Source organism: Galleria mellonella, unplaced genomic scaffold (genome assembly GCF_026898425.1).
Source record: "Galleria mellonella isolate WM207_F2 unplaced genomic scaffold, CSIRO_AGI_GalMel_v1 utg176, whole genome shotgun sequence".
Classification (NCBI taxonomy): Eukaryota; Metazoa; Arthropoda; class Insecta; order Lepidoptera; family Pyralidae; genus Galleria; species Galleria mellonella.
This window is the reverse complement of record NW_026442019.1, coordinates 994,757-1,010,621: the sequence shown is the minus strand read 5'-3', so window position 1 is coordinate 1,010,621 and position 15,865 is coordinate 994,757. Positions and strand designations below refer to the sequence as shown.

The 15,865-nt window shown below is 38.1% G+C and overlaps 1 protein-coding gene across 1 annotated transcript in view; it reads left to right on the top strand.

The window, feature by feature from the left end:
- The first annotated feature begins 478 nt into the window (after window positions 1–478).
- The window catches only part of LOC113513685 (tissue-type plasminogen activator-like), a 43,899-nt gene continuing 28,512 nt past the window's right edge, over window positions 479–15,865 (top strand). Inside the window, exon 1 of the mRNA XM_052893522.1 lies at window positions 479–1,032. Coding sequence (XP_052749482.1) covers window positions 514–1,032 — 519 coding nt within the window. The 5' untranslated portion in view covers window positions 479–513. The remainder of the gene's footprint in view (window positions 1,033–15,865) is intronic.

Here is a 15,865-nt window from a genome sequence, read left to right as displayed (position 1 = left end):
GGCAAATTTTTCATATAATTTTGCGTGATAAATAGTTATGAGTGATTCTTTTATAACTTCTATGTTTATTTTGTCTTATAATTTCTGCATCTTTTTAATGTGTAAACACTCATTTTATTTTTTAAATAATACGTCAAGATACATTTTACGCGTAAGTGTGCAGAATACTGATAAAAAAACGAGTCAGCTAATTTGACAATTAGCTGATAAAAACTTGACCTGTTTTTGTGGCTCTATATATCAATGATGCCAACGTTTTTTGCCTCGCCTCATGCGTCATTGATTACAAAAGATGATTTAGGTATCGTCAATTAAAATTTGCAAGCAATTATTAACAGATTCTCTACGTCTGTCGCTAAAATGGATTCATCATTATAGCCCATTGTGTTTGCTACTGCCTATTCTATTCCATATATGCCAAGTGTAATGTTCCAATGGAAATCCCTTGACAAATTGTTATAAGCGTCTAAAATCAGTATCGTATCGGATATTTGTTCGTTAACATCTAATTGAATGTTATTCAAAATGAAGCTAAACATATCGTTGTTAAGATTAATAATAAAGTTAATAATATTATTAATATTGGTCTCTGTACTTTTCATACTGTCAGCAACACTGTACAGTTCGCGTTATTGGCCTGATCTGTACAACTATGCCAACGCAAATATAACAATAAAAAGAATACCAACAATAACGGAACTCAATTTGACGGCACTCGAATATGTTACTGAGAATTCAACGACCGAAATAGATTATGTTTGGTCGACGAGAAATTTTGATGTGAATACAGAAGATTATATGGCTGTTGAAGATTTCGATTCTCCAACAGGTAAAATTAAAAGGAACGCACAAACTGAAGAAGCAAAAGATTACGGCGAAGTGCCAAACAAAATGGTTGTGATCGATTATTTTTTTGAAGACGAACACTCGAATACTAAATTAATTAAAGATATAATAGACGAGAGTAAATTAACGACGAAAGATCTGGAAGACGTTGAAGTAATGAGTGGACGGGGAGCTGTTGATGAAGTGGTAAGTGTTATTATATTTTAAGGCATGAATATTTATAAGCTCGACGTTTGCAATAGGATTCAACAAATCCTCTGCATCTATTACCCTACTGGGTATTACTGAATACCTTTTACATCCATGAGATTTCCCATTTAAATAAAGGTCGCGTTCCACTTTCAAATTTGTATAATTTATTATAGTTTTGCATGTATGTTTCTCTTTAAATAAATTGCGTATTATTTTGTCAATTCTATTTTGGCACAAAAGGATCTATTTGGACTTTGAATGGATTCAAGTAATTCTTTCTAACACTATAAATGTGAAAGTGACTTTGTCACTTCCTTAACCAATTAAACCTTTATAATAATAATATAATTTATTTGCTGAAAAACATGGTATACAGATGTTAGCAATAATATGTTAGGAACAGGCGTGTTTTGCCAAAACATTGGAGTGCAAAATTTTAATATTTATGGTAACTTCTTTTCAAATACTATTAACAAAATATTATTTATGTGCTTATAAAGTGGAATTATTCTTTAGTCCAACAAGTCCTTAATTGAGTAATAACACTTGTCCTAAAGTCATTTGTACAGTGCGTTCTTAAATTTTGTCAGTGTTTTTATATTTATAATATTTTCGGGTATATTAGGACTTGTTCGGACTGATACCTGCTGTTGATTTTCACCACCGTACAACCCGCCACAAACTAAAGTTTCATCCCAATCACCTGGACGAGTGGCGGTCTTCCACCGTGCGTTTTTCAAGGCACTTTCTTCCACACACAACCATTCTTTGGAATCAACTTCCAGCAGCAGTATTTCCGAACCGATACGACAACATAACCTTCAAGAAAAGAGTATATTCCTTTTTACAAGGCCGGCAGCACACCTGTAATGCCGTAGGTGTTGTGGGTGATCATGGGCGGCGGTAGTCACTTACCATCAGGTGAGCCGCATGCTCGTTTGCCCCCTGTGTTGTAAAAAAAAAAAATTTTGATAAATCGTTGTCCTAGGAATTCTATGTAATACTAGTCTATTTGGATTTCTCCTTTCTTTCTTTGTAACGACTTAACCAATCTTTATGAAATTTGGAATACACATAGGCTACTTAGAGTCGTAGATTGTTTCATTCTTCTAATACAGCTAATTGTCTGTTACAGTAATATTTATGTATTTATTCATGTATGTATATATTTATTTATTTAACAAATTATATGTATGTTTATATTAGTCTAATTATATGTTTATAATATATGAATATATTAAGCATTGCTTTTTATATTTTTTCAATTTAGTAATGCATCGCCTATTTATTTCTCGGTTTGCCCAATGGTTGACTGGTAGAGAACATCGTCCGGTGTTGAGTTTGCCAAATGTGCATAGAGTTTCACTGTTCATTAAAAATTTTAATAAATAAGTAGGGTGGAGAAGGACATAGCCTGGTTTTTGTCCCGGTTAGTGATCATATCCCGGTTACGCAGACATATTCACAGGTAAAAGCTAGTTCTGTCTATAAAATAATAAATGCGAAAAACTGTAATGATAGATAGATGGACAGATTTTTTTCTTTTTTATGCAACATAGAATGGCAAATAAGCTGACGGCCCACCTGAAGGAAAGTGGTACCCGTCGCATATATGGTAGACATGAGCAGTACCATGGACATAACAGAGTATACATACTGTTTCGCCCATGATACCCCCATGCTGAGGAATGAGATGTTATTCTTCTGCACTCTGTAAATTCACTACCATATCCCACCATTCAAAGCGAAACACAGCCATGCAAACACAACTGCTTCACAGTTGAAACACGAATGAGAAAAAGGTGTCCAAGCAAACGACTTTTGTACAAAAGCTCACTCTGGTAAGTCCCTCTCTGTTTGTTACTCTTTCACGAAAAAACTATTGAACGGATTAGAATACAATTTAATTTAATTTAGCTTAGCAAATAAAATACGTACTGATTCACTGCGAGCGGAGCCCGGGACACAGTTAGTCATTAAGAAGATAAGAAGCAATACTCGACACCTTTTTCTACACAATCGGTTAAAACGATCCGTCAATGTGTAAATGATTGACTCAGACTCCCCGTGACCGCATGACGAGGGACGGACCCTGTCCGTGGGTGTTTCCTGCTAAAATTGGCAAAATGGAACACCAATAGTCACAGCGGTATGTCCAATATGTCCTTCGGTAGCTCCCAGAGGCTTTCTCATTAAAATTAGTGGTATAAATTATGCGAAAGTTAAATATTGTTAAAGACTTGTATTGGAGCCTAATTACAAACGCCTACGTGTCATTTGTAACACTAACTACTAACTCTTAGCCGCGACTTCGTCTGCCTGGGATACATTCATTGAACGAGATAAAAAGTAGCCTACACCCTTCTATATTTATTTATTAATTCATTAGTACATATATGTGTACATGGCGGACTTAATGCTAAAAGCATTCTCTCCCAGTCAACTATAGGGAAGTGTCAGAATACTCGAATGCGGTACTAGTAATTATTGATATACATACATACTAAAATTACATACATAAACAAATAAATATATATAAATAACAATTATCTATTCCGTATAGTATTTTTTTTGATGGGTGAAAATGGTATGGTAACCCCGCCTGCGCTAACGGGATACGCTGGCGGAGTACCAGTGAAGGTCGATAGATGAGAATGAAAACAGGCCAGTTAGCCCATCATGATGAATTCGTCAGGAATTAACCATGATAGTTTCTAGGAGGTACCGCGAGGAGGTCGACCTGGTTGCGTATATTGCTAGCAATGGGATTCTCAGTCTCCATTACTAACAATCCCTTTTCCCCTCCATAGTATTATATTATCTGTGGTATAGATAAAGATAAAATTAAGGCACTATAGTGCTAGTGCATCCGGGTCGGTTTATATTTTTTAATTAAAAATATCAGTGTCGTTCCAATTTTATGAAACGAATATGATGTGACCAACATAATAATATTCATTTTATAAAATTAATGCATTCGGAATGTTGGTCACGTTTGTATGAATCCGTATGCAGTTTTTAGGGTTCCGTATTGAAATGGCATTAAGAAACCTTTACGATACGACTTTGAAACGTCCATTCGTCTGTTACAGCACAATAAGTACCTATAGTAAGATTTTTATTTATTGATTTAAACTTTAATGCACAGTTTTTATCAGAGGGAGATTTTGTACAAAAGTCGATTGCTTGGGTATCTCTGTCCCATTCGTGTTTCAACCGTGAAGCAGTTGTGTTCGCATGACTGTGTTTCAGTTTGAAGGGTGGGATATGGCGTGAATTTACTGGGTACAGAGGAATACACCCGAGTCCTTAGGAATGGCAACGCATGGGAGGTATCATGGGCGAAACAGTATACTCTGTTATGCCCATGGTACTGCTCATGTCTATAGGCGACGGTTACCACTTACCATCAGGTGGGCCGTCAGCTTGTTTGTCATTCTAAGTTGTATAAAAAATAAAAATCGGTAAAAAAACTTTTAAGTTAAACGGTTTTATTTTATGTGCACTGAAAACTACAAAATAAATAAATAGTTACTTACCTATCAACCTACGTAGGTGATCTCGGTCATTAATATCTCTGATGGTAGTGGTTGTCATAACATGAACCATGTCAGCGGCCGAAAGGCAGTTCATGAGAGAACACTAACACCAGGGTTTGCTTGGTAGGTAAACTAAGCAGCCCGCACTATAACAAGTAGGTATTTTGACCTTCTAGTTCAGAAATATTTTAGTACTAGGCAGAATAGCTTTTAGGCATATTAGACTAAAATAAAAACGTGGGGCCCATTAACTATTTCTGTATTACTTTCTACTATACTAAGTGTGGATTGCATCGACTTATTATAATCGTCATCATCATCATCCTAGCGGTTTATCCCGGTCGCATCCGAAACCTCATAGCTCCGGAGTCCAGGGTCCGCTGAATCGACTTACTATAATCGTAACTGGAGGTTTTGACCATCAATAACCAGCCGTTACGGCTTCACCAGCGAACGCCGAGCTCATGATCTACCAAAGTATAAGATATGCTCTGCTATAGGTATGATTTCAGAGGGGCCCCACGTTTTTATTTTAGTCTAATATGCCTAAAAGCTATTCTGCCTAGTACTAAAATATTTCTGAACTAGAAGGTCAAAATACCTACTTGTTATAGTGCGGGCTGCTTAGTTTACCTACCAAGCAAACCCTGGTGTTAGTGTTCTCTCATGAACTGCCTTTCGGCCGCTGACATGGTTCATGTTATGACAACCACTACCATCAGAGATATTAATGACCGAGATCACCTACGTAGGTTGATAGGTAAGTAACTATTTATTTATTTTGTAGTTTTCAGTGCACATAAAATAAAACCGTTTAACTTAAAAGTTTTTTTACCGATTTTTATTTTCTTGTTTTTAGTATTTAGTGAAATTGTTTACCGAATATTCCTCATTTTATTTAATTCATTCAGTGCATCATTATTACATGGTTTCTTACCTGATAATTTAGTACAATCTAATTCCTCAATACATAGCCCTTCCAGAGACTTGACTCGACTTAGAGCCACGTATGCTTGTCCTTCCTCAAACCATTTTGAGCCCAAATATACTACTGCATGGTCGACGGTGCTGCCCTGCATTTTATGGACGGTGAATGCTCATAACAAAACTAAGGGCAACATCCTTTTTTCAGCCGTACCATAATTGAATTTTGCTGGAAACTGTATGGCTTTAGGGTAAATAACGTGCATGCCGTCTGTGCCAAAGTCAATTAAAACTGATGATATATCTGTTTCGTACATTTGGGTTCGACGGAACTGAGGCCAAAAAGGTGTCTGAGTGTCAAGTGTCTGAGTGTCTTGTATCCGAGTGTCCAGTGTCTGAGTGTCTAGTGTCTAGTGTTTAGTATCTGAGTGTCGAGTGTCGAGTGTCTAATGTCTGAGTGTTGAGTGTCTGAGTGTCTAGTGTCTAGTGTTTAGTGTCTGAGTGTCGAGTGTCGAGTGTCGAGTGTCGAGTGTCGAGTGTCTTGTATCTAGTGTCTAGTGTCTGAGTGTCTAGTGTCTGAGTGTCTAGTGTCTGAGTGTCTAGTGTCTGAGTGTCTGAGTGTCTGAGTGTCTGAGTGTTTAGTGTCGAGTGTCTGAGTGTCTAGTGTCTGAGTGTCTGAGTGTCGAGTGTCGAGTGTCGAGTATCGAGTGTCGAGTATCGAGTGTCGAGTGTCTAGTGTCAGAGTGTCTAGAGTCTGGGTGTCTGAGTGTCAAGTGTCTGAGAGTCTAGTGTCTGATTGTCTTGTATCCGAGGGTCTAGTGTCTGAGTGTCTAGTGTCTGGGTGTCTGAGTGTCTAGTGTCTGAGTGTCTAGTGTCTGAGTGTCTAGTGTCTAGTGTCTGAGTGTCTGAGTGTCTGAGTGTCTGAGTGTTTAGTGTCGAGTGTCTGAGTGTCTAGTGTCTGAGTGTCTGAGTGTCGAGTGTCGAGTGTCGAGTATCGAGTGTCGAGTATCGAGTGTCGAGTGTCTAGTGTCAGAGTGTCTAGAGTCTGGGTGTCTGAGTGTCAAGTGTCTGAGAGTCTAGTGTCTGATTGTCTTGTATCCGAGGGTCTAGTGTCTGAGTGTCTAGTGTCTGGGTGTCTGAGTGTCTAGTGTCTAAGTGTCGAGTGTCGAGTGTCGAGTGTCGAGTGTCGAGTGTCGAGTGTCGAGTGTCAAGTGTCGAGTGTTGAGTGTCGAGTGTCTAGTGTCTGAGTGTCTAACGTCTGGGTGTCTGAGTGTCAAGTGTCTGAGAGTCTAGTGTCTGAGTGTCTTGTATCCGAGTGTCTAGTGTCTGAGTGTCTAGTGTCTGGGTGTCTGAGTGTCTAGTGTCTAAGTGTCGAGTGTCGAGTGTCGAGTGTCGAGTGTCGAGTGTCGAGTGTCAAGTGTCGAGTGTCGAGTGTCAAGTGTCGAGTGTCGAGTTTCGAGTGTCTAGTGTCTGAGCGTCTAGTGTCTGGGTGTCTGAGTGTCAAGTGTCTGAGAGTCTAGTGTCTGAGTGTCTTATATCCGAGTGTCGGAGTGTCTAGTGTCTAGTGTTTAGTATTTGAGTGTCGAGTGTCGAGTGTCGAGTGTCTAGTGTCTAGTGTCTGAGTGTCTGAGTGTCGAGTGTCTGAGTGTCTAGTGTCTAGTGTCTAGTGTCTAGTGTTTAGTGTCTGATTGTCGAGTGTCGAGTGTCGAGTGTCGGGTGTCGAGTGTCTGAGTGTTTAGTGTCTGGTGTTTAGTGTCTGAGTGTCGAGTGTCGAGTGTCTGAGTGTCTAGTGTCTAGTGTCTAGTGTCTAGTGTTTAGTGTCTGATTGTCGAGTGTCGAGTGTCGAGTGTCGGGTGTCGAGTGTCGAGTGTCGAGTGACGTCGAGTGTCGAGTGTCTGAGTGTTTAGTGTCTGGTGTTTAGTGTCTGAGTGTCGAGTGTCGAGTGTCAGAGTGTCTAGTGTCTGGGTGTCTGAGTGTCAAGTGTCTGAGAGTCTAGTGTCTGAGTGTCTTGTATCCGAGTGTCCAGTGTCTGAGTGTCTAGTGTCTGGATGTCTGAGTGTCTAGTGTCTAGTGTCTAGTGTTTAGTGTCTGAGTGTCGAGTGTCGAGTGTCGAGTGTCGAGTGTCGAGTGTCGAGTGTCGAGTGTCTAGTGACGATTAGTGTCTAGTGTCTGAGTGTCGAGTGTCTGAGTGTCTTGTGTCTAAGTGTCGAGTGTCGAGTGTCGAGTGTCAAGTGTCGAGTGTCGAGTTTCGAGTGTCTAGTGTCTGAGTGTCTAGTGTCTGACTGTCTAGTGTCTGGGTGTCTGAGTGTCAAGTGTCTGAGAGTCTAGTGTCTGAGTGTCTTATATCCGAGTGTCGGAGTGTCTAGTGTCTAGTGTTTAGTATTTGAGTGTCGAGTGTCGAGTGTCGAGTGTCGAGTGTCGAGTGTCTGAGTGTCGAGTGTCTGAGTGTCTAGTGTCTAGTGTCTAGTGTTTAGTGTCGAGTGTCGAGTGTCGAGTGTCGAGTGTCGAGTGTTGAGTGTCGGGTGTCGAGTGTCGAGTGTCGAGTATCGAGTGTCTAGTGTCTGAGTGTCAAGTGTCTGAGTGTCTAGTGTCTCGTGTCTAGTATTTAGTGTCGCGTGTCTGAGTGTCGAGTGTCGAGTGTCGAGTGTCGGGTGTCGAGTGTCGAGTGTCGAGTGTCGAGTGTCGAGTGTCGAGTGACGTCGAGTGTCGAGTGTCTGAGTGTCTTGTGTCTGGTGTTTAGTGTCTGAGTGTCTAGTGTCCGAGTGTCTAGTGTCTGAGTGTCTTGTATCCGAGTGTCTAGTGTCTGTGAGTCTAGGGTCTGAGTGTCTGAGTGTCTAGTGTCTGAGGGTCTAGCGTCTGAGTGTCTAAGTGTCGAGTGTCGAGTGTCGAGTGTCGAGTGTCGAGTGTCGAGTGTCGAGTGTCGAGTGTCAAGTGTCGAGTGTCGAGTTTCGACTGTCTAGTGTCTGAGTCTCTAGTATCTGAGTGTCTAGTGTCTAGGTGTCTGAGTGTCAAGTGTCTGAGAGTCTAGTGTCTGAGTGTCGAGTGTCTGAGTGTCTAGTATCTAGTGTCTAGTATTTAGTGTCTGAGTGTCGAGTGTCGAGTGTCGAGTGTCGAGTGTCGAGTGTCGAGTGTCGAGTGTCGAGTGTCGAGTGTCGAGTGTCGAGTGTCGAGTGTCGAGTGTCGAGTGTCGAGTGTCTGAGTGTCTTGTGTCTGGTGTTTAGTGTCTGAGTGTCTAGTGTCCGAGTGTCTAGTGTCTGAGTGTCTTGTATCCGAGTGTCTAGTGTCTGTGAGTCTAGGGTCTGAGTGTCTGAGTGTCTAGTGTCTGAGGGTCTAGCGTCTGAGTGTCTAGTGTCGAGTGTCGAGTGTCAAGTGTCGAGTGTCGAGTTTCGAGTGTCTAGTGTCTGAGTGTCTAGTGTCTGAGTGTCTAGTGTCTGGGTGTCTGAGTGTCAATGGTCTGAGAGTCTAGTGTCTGAGTGTCTTATATCCGAGTGTCGGAGTGTCTAGTGTCTAGTGTTTAGTATTTGAGTGTCGGGTGTCGAGTGTCGAGTGTCGAGTGACGTCGAGTGTCGAGTGTCTGAGTGTCTTGTGTCTGGTGTTTAGTGTCTGAGTGTCGAGTGTCGAGTGTCGAGTGTCTAGTGTCTGAGTGTCTAGTGTCCGAGTGTCTAGTGTCTGAGTGTCTTGTATCCGAGTGTCTAGTGTCTGTGAGTCTAGGGTCTGAGTGTCTGAGTGTCTAGTGTCTGAGGGTCTAGCGTCTGGGTGTCTGAGTGTCAAGTGTCTGAGAGTCTAGTGTCTGAGTGTCTTGTATTCGAGTGTCCAGTGTCTGAGTGTCTAGTGTCTAGTGTTTAGTATCTGAGTGTCGAGTGTCGAGTGTCGAGTGTCTAGTGTCTGAGTGTCGAGTGTCTGAGTGTCTAGTGTCTAGTGTCTAGTGTTTAGTGTCTGAGTGTCGAGTGTCGAGTGTCGAGTGTCGAGTGTCGAGTGTCTAGTGACGAGTGTCTAGTGTCTAGTGTCTGAGTGTCGAGTGTCTGAGTGTCTTGTGTCTGGTGTTTAGTATCTGAGTGTTGAGTGTCGAGTGTCGAGTGTCTAGTGTCTGAGTGTCTAGTGTCCGAGTGTCTAGTGTCTGAGTGTCTTGTATCCGAGTGTCTAGTGTCTGTGTGTCTAGGGTCTGAGTGTCTGAGTGTCTGAGGGTCTAGCGTCTGAGTGTCTAGTGTCCGAGTGTCTAGTGTCTGGGTGTCTCAGTGTAGTCCTATTATTTGATACCCATATTGTGGTGGTTGTGGAAAAATATGTACCTAGTCCGTAATATTGGAACGGCGTCCATCTTGAATTTTAAATTTTGACATAATCATCGTGTTTTACTAGTGTAGCCCTTTCATTTGATACCCATATTGCGGGGGTTAAGGAAAAATATGTAATCCGCCATTTTGTATCGGCGGCCATCTTAGATTTATAATGTTATTGATTTTATTATATTGTATTGTCATCTAAATTAAATGTGTGTACCAAATTTCAGATCAATCTGACAACGGGAAGGTGCTTAAATTCCAATTTCTAATTTTGACCCAAATAAATAAATACCGTACAGGTCGAGCTAAATAAAACCGTTTATAAAAAATAGTAAAATTGTACATATGGCGGACTTAACACCGGACGGTGTTCTCTACCAGTTGTAACCATTAAACAAACTGATAAATAAGTTTATATTTATATCAACAAAGGATGATCGATGATGCCAAAAGCAGAGAATCGTCCATGGTGGTGATTGGGAAAGGTCCATGTCCAGCAGTGGATAGATACAGGTTGAAATGATTATGATATTTATTGACACATCTATATTTAAAAAAAATATTTTTAATGTCTTTGGGAATAAGAAATGTCTGGTTGGTTGAAATTCTAAAATGAGCTTACTAGTCCAAGTGGAGTATCAAATGAAAAGGTTTTATTTGATTATTTTCATTTGAATCAGAAGATTGACATGTGTGTGTGCGTGCGTGCGTGCGTGCGTGCGTGTGTGTGTGTGTACGTGAGCGTGCGTGCTTGTGTAGCAGGAATTCTATAAACTTACTATGTTGTTTGTTTCCGACAATTGTTTCGAGTTTATCTGAAATTTTATCATTAAATAATTAAGATTGTGCACTACAAAAAAAAATATTGACTGCAATTGTAGTATTTTTATTCAAAAACTAAACTTTTGGACCGATTTTGATAAAATTTATATGGGACCAATCTGTAAGTATATTCTTTCAGATAGAAAAAAAAGGTTTCCAAATCGGTCTGCAATTGACTAAGTTATAAGGTAATAAATATAAAACATTCTTTTGAAGTCGGTTAAAAATGAACATAATTTAAAAAAATATAATATCATAAAATATGAAAGAGGTTTGCCTCCACATAATATTAAAACCAGTTCTCATTTTATGCCACTAACTTTTCGACTTGTGACAGAAAAAGTAAAAAAAAAGTACGGAACTCTCGGTGTGCGAGTCCAATTCACACTTGGCAGGTTTAATTTAATTGAATCGTAATCGCATTGCTATCTCAATAGGGGGAATTTGTGAGTGTACTTGTAATGTTAAAACACAGTATTTATTCTTAAATAAATATAAAGCAAGAGTGGCCGACTTGACTAGACCCAAGATCTACTGTTTACTGACGAAATCCTGCACGATCTACCAATCGCATACTTCTTGAAATCACAAATATATAATAATAGAATAAGTTTGTGTTTACTTAAATTTTTATATTCATCTAGAATCTTATATATAAAATTCTCGTGTCGCGGTGTTTGTTACCAAACTCCTCCGAAACGGCTCTACCGATTTTTTTGAAATTTTGTGTGCATATCGGGTAGGTCTGAGAATCGGCCAACATCTATTTTTCATACCCCTCAATGATAAGGGTGACCCTCCCAAAAAAAATTTTTTTTCTTTTTTTGACAAATTTTTCCATTTTTATTTTATTATGATTTAGCATTGAAAAATACATACAACCTCAAATTTTCACCCTTTTACGATCAGCCCCTGTTTTTTAATCGCGATTTTTATATTTCGCAATAAGTGGTAAAACAACGTTTACGGGGTTAGCTAGTTTTATTATAAATTTTTCGAAATCAGTTATTTTGTCCCGATCCTGTAACCGATATATATATATTCTTTATTGCACTTGTAAGTTACATATAAAGTAATGTATTTATAAATGTTGTGAGCAAGGGTGGGCTTATCTCTGACAGAGATCTCCTCCAGTCAACCCAGTACAGTAAGAAAGCATTTCGTTAGCGGGCAGCTGAAGTGCTACAACTATTAATACATAAACAAATTAATAATTTAGATAACCTTTTTAAAATTGGTTTAACCCAATCACAGTATTACATCGATAGACTAAACTATTACGCTAGAGGTCGCCTGTGCAATGGGGGTCAGTGCGGTGTCGTAACCGGTGACCGCGGGGGTCACATACATCACTTAATCTCTAATTTGAGCAACTGTGACGAATGGATCGCTAATTTTATTGTTAGACTGCGTTTGGGTATCACGATTCTTGTGGATAATTGTACTGGGTTTTGTAGGACATTTCGGTTTATAAAAAAAAAAAAAAACATGTGTTATTTTATGCAATTTAGAATGGCAAATAAGCTGACGGCCCACCTGATGGAAAGTGGTAACCGTCGCCTATAGACATGAGCAGTACCATGGACATAACAGAGTATACTGTTTCGCCCATGATTCAGGTGTTATTCCTCTGTACCCTGTAAATTCACTGCCATGTCCAACCTTTCAAACCGAAACACAGCCATGCAAACACAACTGCTTCACACAACGTGCACAAGCAAACGACTTTTGTACAGTCTCCCTCTCTCCTTGTTTTTCAAAAGCACGTAAGAATATAATATAATAATTGCAGTCTATATATATTTTATTTATTATAAAATGTATAAATCAAGTGCCATTGCACGCAAGTTTCTTGCTCGTTCTTCTTGTGATGAGACAGCTTTCCGAACGAGCGGTAGATTAAAAAAAATGTAATGACTTTTCAAAAGTGCTTCAATGTAAGTTTATTTGAATAAATGATTACTATTCTATTCTATTCTATTGTGAAAGAAAGAAATATTATTATTATTATTATAATAAAAAAAAAGCCGAGGAATGTCCGAATAATGTGCCCTAAATGTGTACGCAACACAGCGGACTCTCGAGAGATAAAATTGATTGTCGTGAGAATGAGGAACAAGTCGTAACATATTTATATAATGTGTTATTATGTTAGAACGATAAATAATTGAGTTTTTTTTTTCTGTTATTATTACCGCATTCTATAATTTAAACGTTCGTTTTCCGATTATTACGTAAACAGAGTGGCTTAGTTTTTATGTTTTATTCAAATATAATATTCTGATAGCTTCAAGTTACTTAGCGGGCTATGGAGAGGGCTATATATATATATATAGGCTCGAAGTCTCTTTGCGTGATAGAATCCGAAACGAAGATATCCGCAAAAGAACCAAAATAATCGATGTAGCCCGAAGGATAAGCAAGCTGAAGTGGCAATGGGCTGGTCATATAGCTCGAAGAAACTGATGGGGGAGAAAGGTTCTTGAGTGGCGACCACGTACAGGCAAACGCAGTGTAGGACGACCCCCCACTAGATGGACTGACGACCTCGAATGCGTAGCAGGGAGTCGTGGACGCAGGTGGCTCAGGACCGTTCCTTATGACAGTCGATGGGGAGGCCTATGTCCAGCAATGGACAAATACTGGTTCAAAAAGAAACAGACTTAACATTCGATTGTATTTTTCCTTATGTTTTTCTACCTAATATCTTCGTCAGTTGTAAACTTATTTGGATTGTTTTTTGCTTACAGATATATTATATACTGGTTTTATGTAATTAACTGAACCCAAATAAAAAAAAAACTAACATCTCTTTTAAATTATTAACGCCCATTAATTTCTTTCTTTCCATAAAAAAAAAATAAGCAGATAAAACCCTATCTGAGAAATCAGTTCATATCAGGCACGATATGGCTGATATACCCGAAGAAGGTAAAAGCCCTTAAGAATAAAAATATATATCAAAATCGGTATAGTAATTTTGTAATCAAAATAACAAATTTTGTCACAATTGAATTCAGTTTTTTCTACGGAACGTAATATGTCGTTGTTATTTTCTCGTTAAACGTAGACTTAATAGTTTTGAATTTAAATGAAATAAATGTTTATTTATACCATTGATATTATAAATGTGAAAGTTCACAAAGAAAGTTGTTATTCAAATACATTTAAAGGACAAAGGATTTGTATGAAATTTGGTACTGGGTTTTAATCCACTTTGTGTACAAAATTTCATGCTTGGATTTCATCCTTATATCTCTAATTTAACAATAGGGATTTCTATGTATGAATAATGAATAAATAAAAAATATTATTTTTTTATTAATATAAACAACTGATTTTAGGTTTATTAAGCTTTTTAAATAAAACATCAAATAACAATTTGAACATTATTTCACAATTTTCATTATTGCCAATTGTTATAATTAGATAAACTAACTTTATATAAAATCAACATTCTATATGTAGCACTAAAAATTTAGCTGAACTATTATTATACTATGTAATGTGGGTTGAGCGCTGTTGTCTGAGATACAGGCTTTATAACCTAGTTCAGACACAGATGTTTAGGCTGATCCAAATGTACAAATGAATTCGTATCTACTTTTACTGTAATTTCCAATGCTGAGTTTGTTACAATCGTGGTTATGCAATAAAGTTATTATTATTATTATTAAACAATTTGAACGTTTAAAATCGTGCGTTATTTTACATACACATAAAAACTGAAGGTTTTATGTATGTAATTGTATTATTATATATACACCAGTAAATATTGATTTTTATAATTTAAAAAAATTTATTTACGTATATTTAATTCTATACAAAAAATTACATTAATAATATATATAAAATAAAGATGCACAACAGGCGAGCTTAACTCTGTAAGAGTTCTCTTCCAGCAAACCCTGAGTGGAGAGGAGCATTAATTATTAGTGGGCAGTATGCGTACAATAATAGACGGAAACTTTATAGATGTTTCTATTAAAAAATATGAAATATATATATATATATATATATATATATATATATATATATAATAAAGATGTACAACAGGCGAGCTCAACTCTGTAAGAGTTCTCTTCCAGCAAACCCTGAGTGGAAAGGAGCGTTAATTACCATATAGATATCTTTTAAGGTTTATTCAAGAATTTACATCGTTATACTATGTTGAAAAATTACATGATATTAATATTTTTTTTTACCGTCATCATCATTTCAGCCATTACCCGTCCACTGCTGGACATAAGCCTCTCCCATAGACTGTCATAAAGAACGGTCCTGAGCCACTTGCATACACTGACTTCGTGTAATGCATTTGACGTCGTCAATTCATTCGTCACTCCATCTAGTACGGAATCGCCATTCAAGAACCTTTTTCCCATCTTATGTGTTTAGCCCATTGCCACTTCAGTTAGCTTATTCTTAGGAAAATTAAAAAAAAAATTAAAAGTGAGTGTGTGTAATATATAGCAATATCTACGTATATATTTTAGTTACAGTGTCTATACATATATTAACCCAATAACAAATGTTTTAGATATCCGATACCCATCTGTAATTAAAAATCTTCTAGATATATCCAGCATATGTATAGATATAAGTACATAAATATAGCATCGCTTATGCGTTGTTATTGTTAAGATTATAAATAAGGCCAGAGGGAGACTTTGTTCAAAAGTCGTTTGTTTGGGTACCTCTGTCCCATTCGTGTTTCAACCGTGAAGCAGTTGTGTTTGCATGGCTGTGTTTCGGCTTGAGGGGTGGGATATGGCGTGAATTTATTGGGTACAAAGGAATGACACCCGAGTCCTCAGGAATGGCAAGGCATGGGGGGGTATCATGGGTGAAACAGTATACTCTGTTATGTCCATGGTACTATGTTATATATATATATATATATATATATATATATATATATATATATATATATATATATATAATGGAATAGTAATCCCACCTGTTCTAACGGTACACACTAGCGGAACGTCAGTGAAGGATGATAAGTGAGAATAAAAAGGCAGGTCAATTAGCCCATCGTGTTGAATAGACCTGAAATTCAGCACGATGGTTTCCAGGGGGAACCACGTGACTGGGCATATTGCTAGCAATGGGACTAGCAGTCCGCATTACTAACAATCCCTAGCAAAGATATATTTAAGAGTACAAATAAGATATAATAAATATATCCAGTTTTTCCTATATTTGTACCTTCATTTCGTACCTTTGTTTCTGTGAAGTTTTGATTTATGGTCCCTT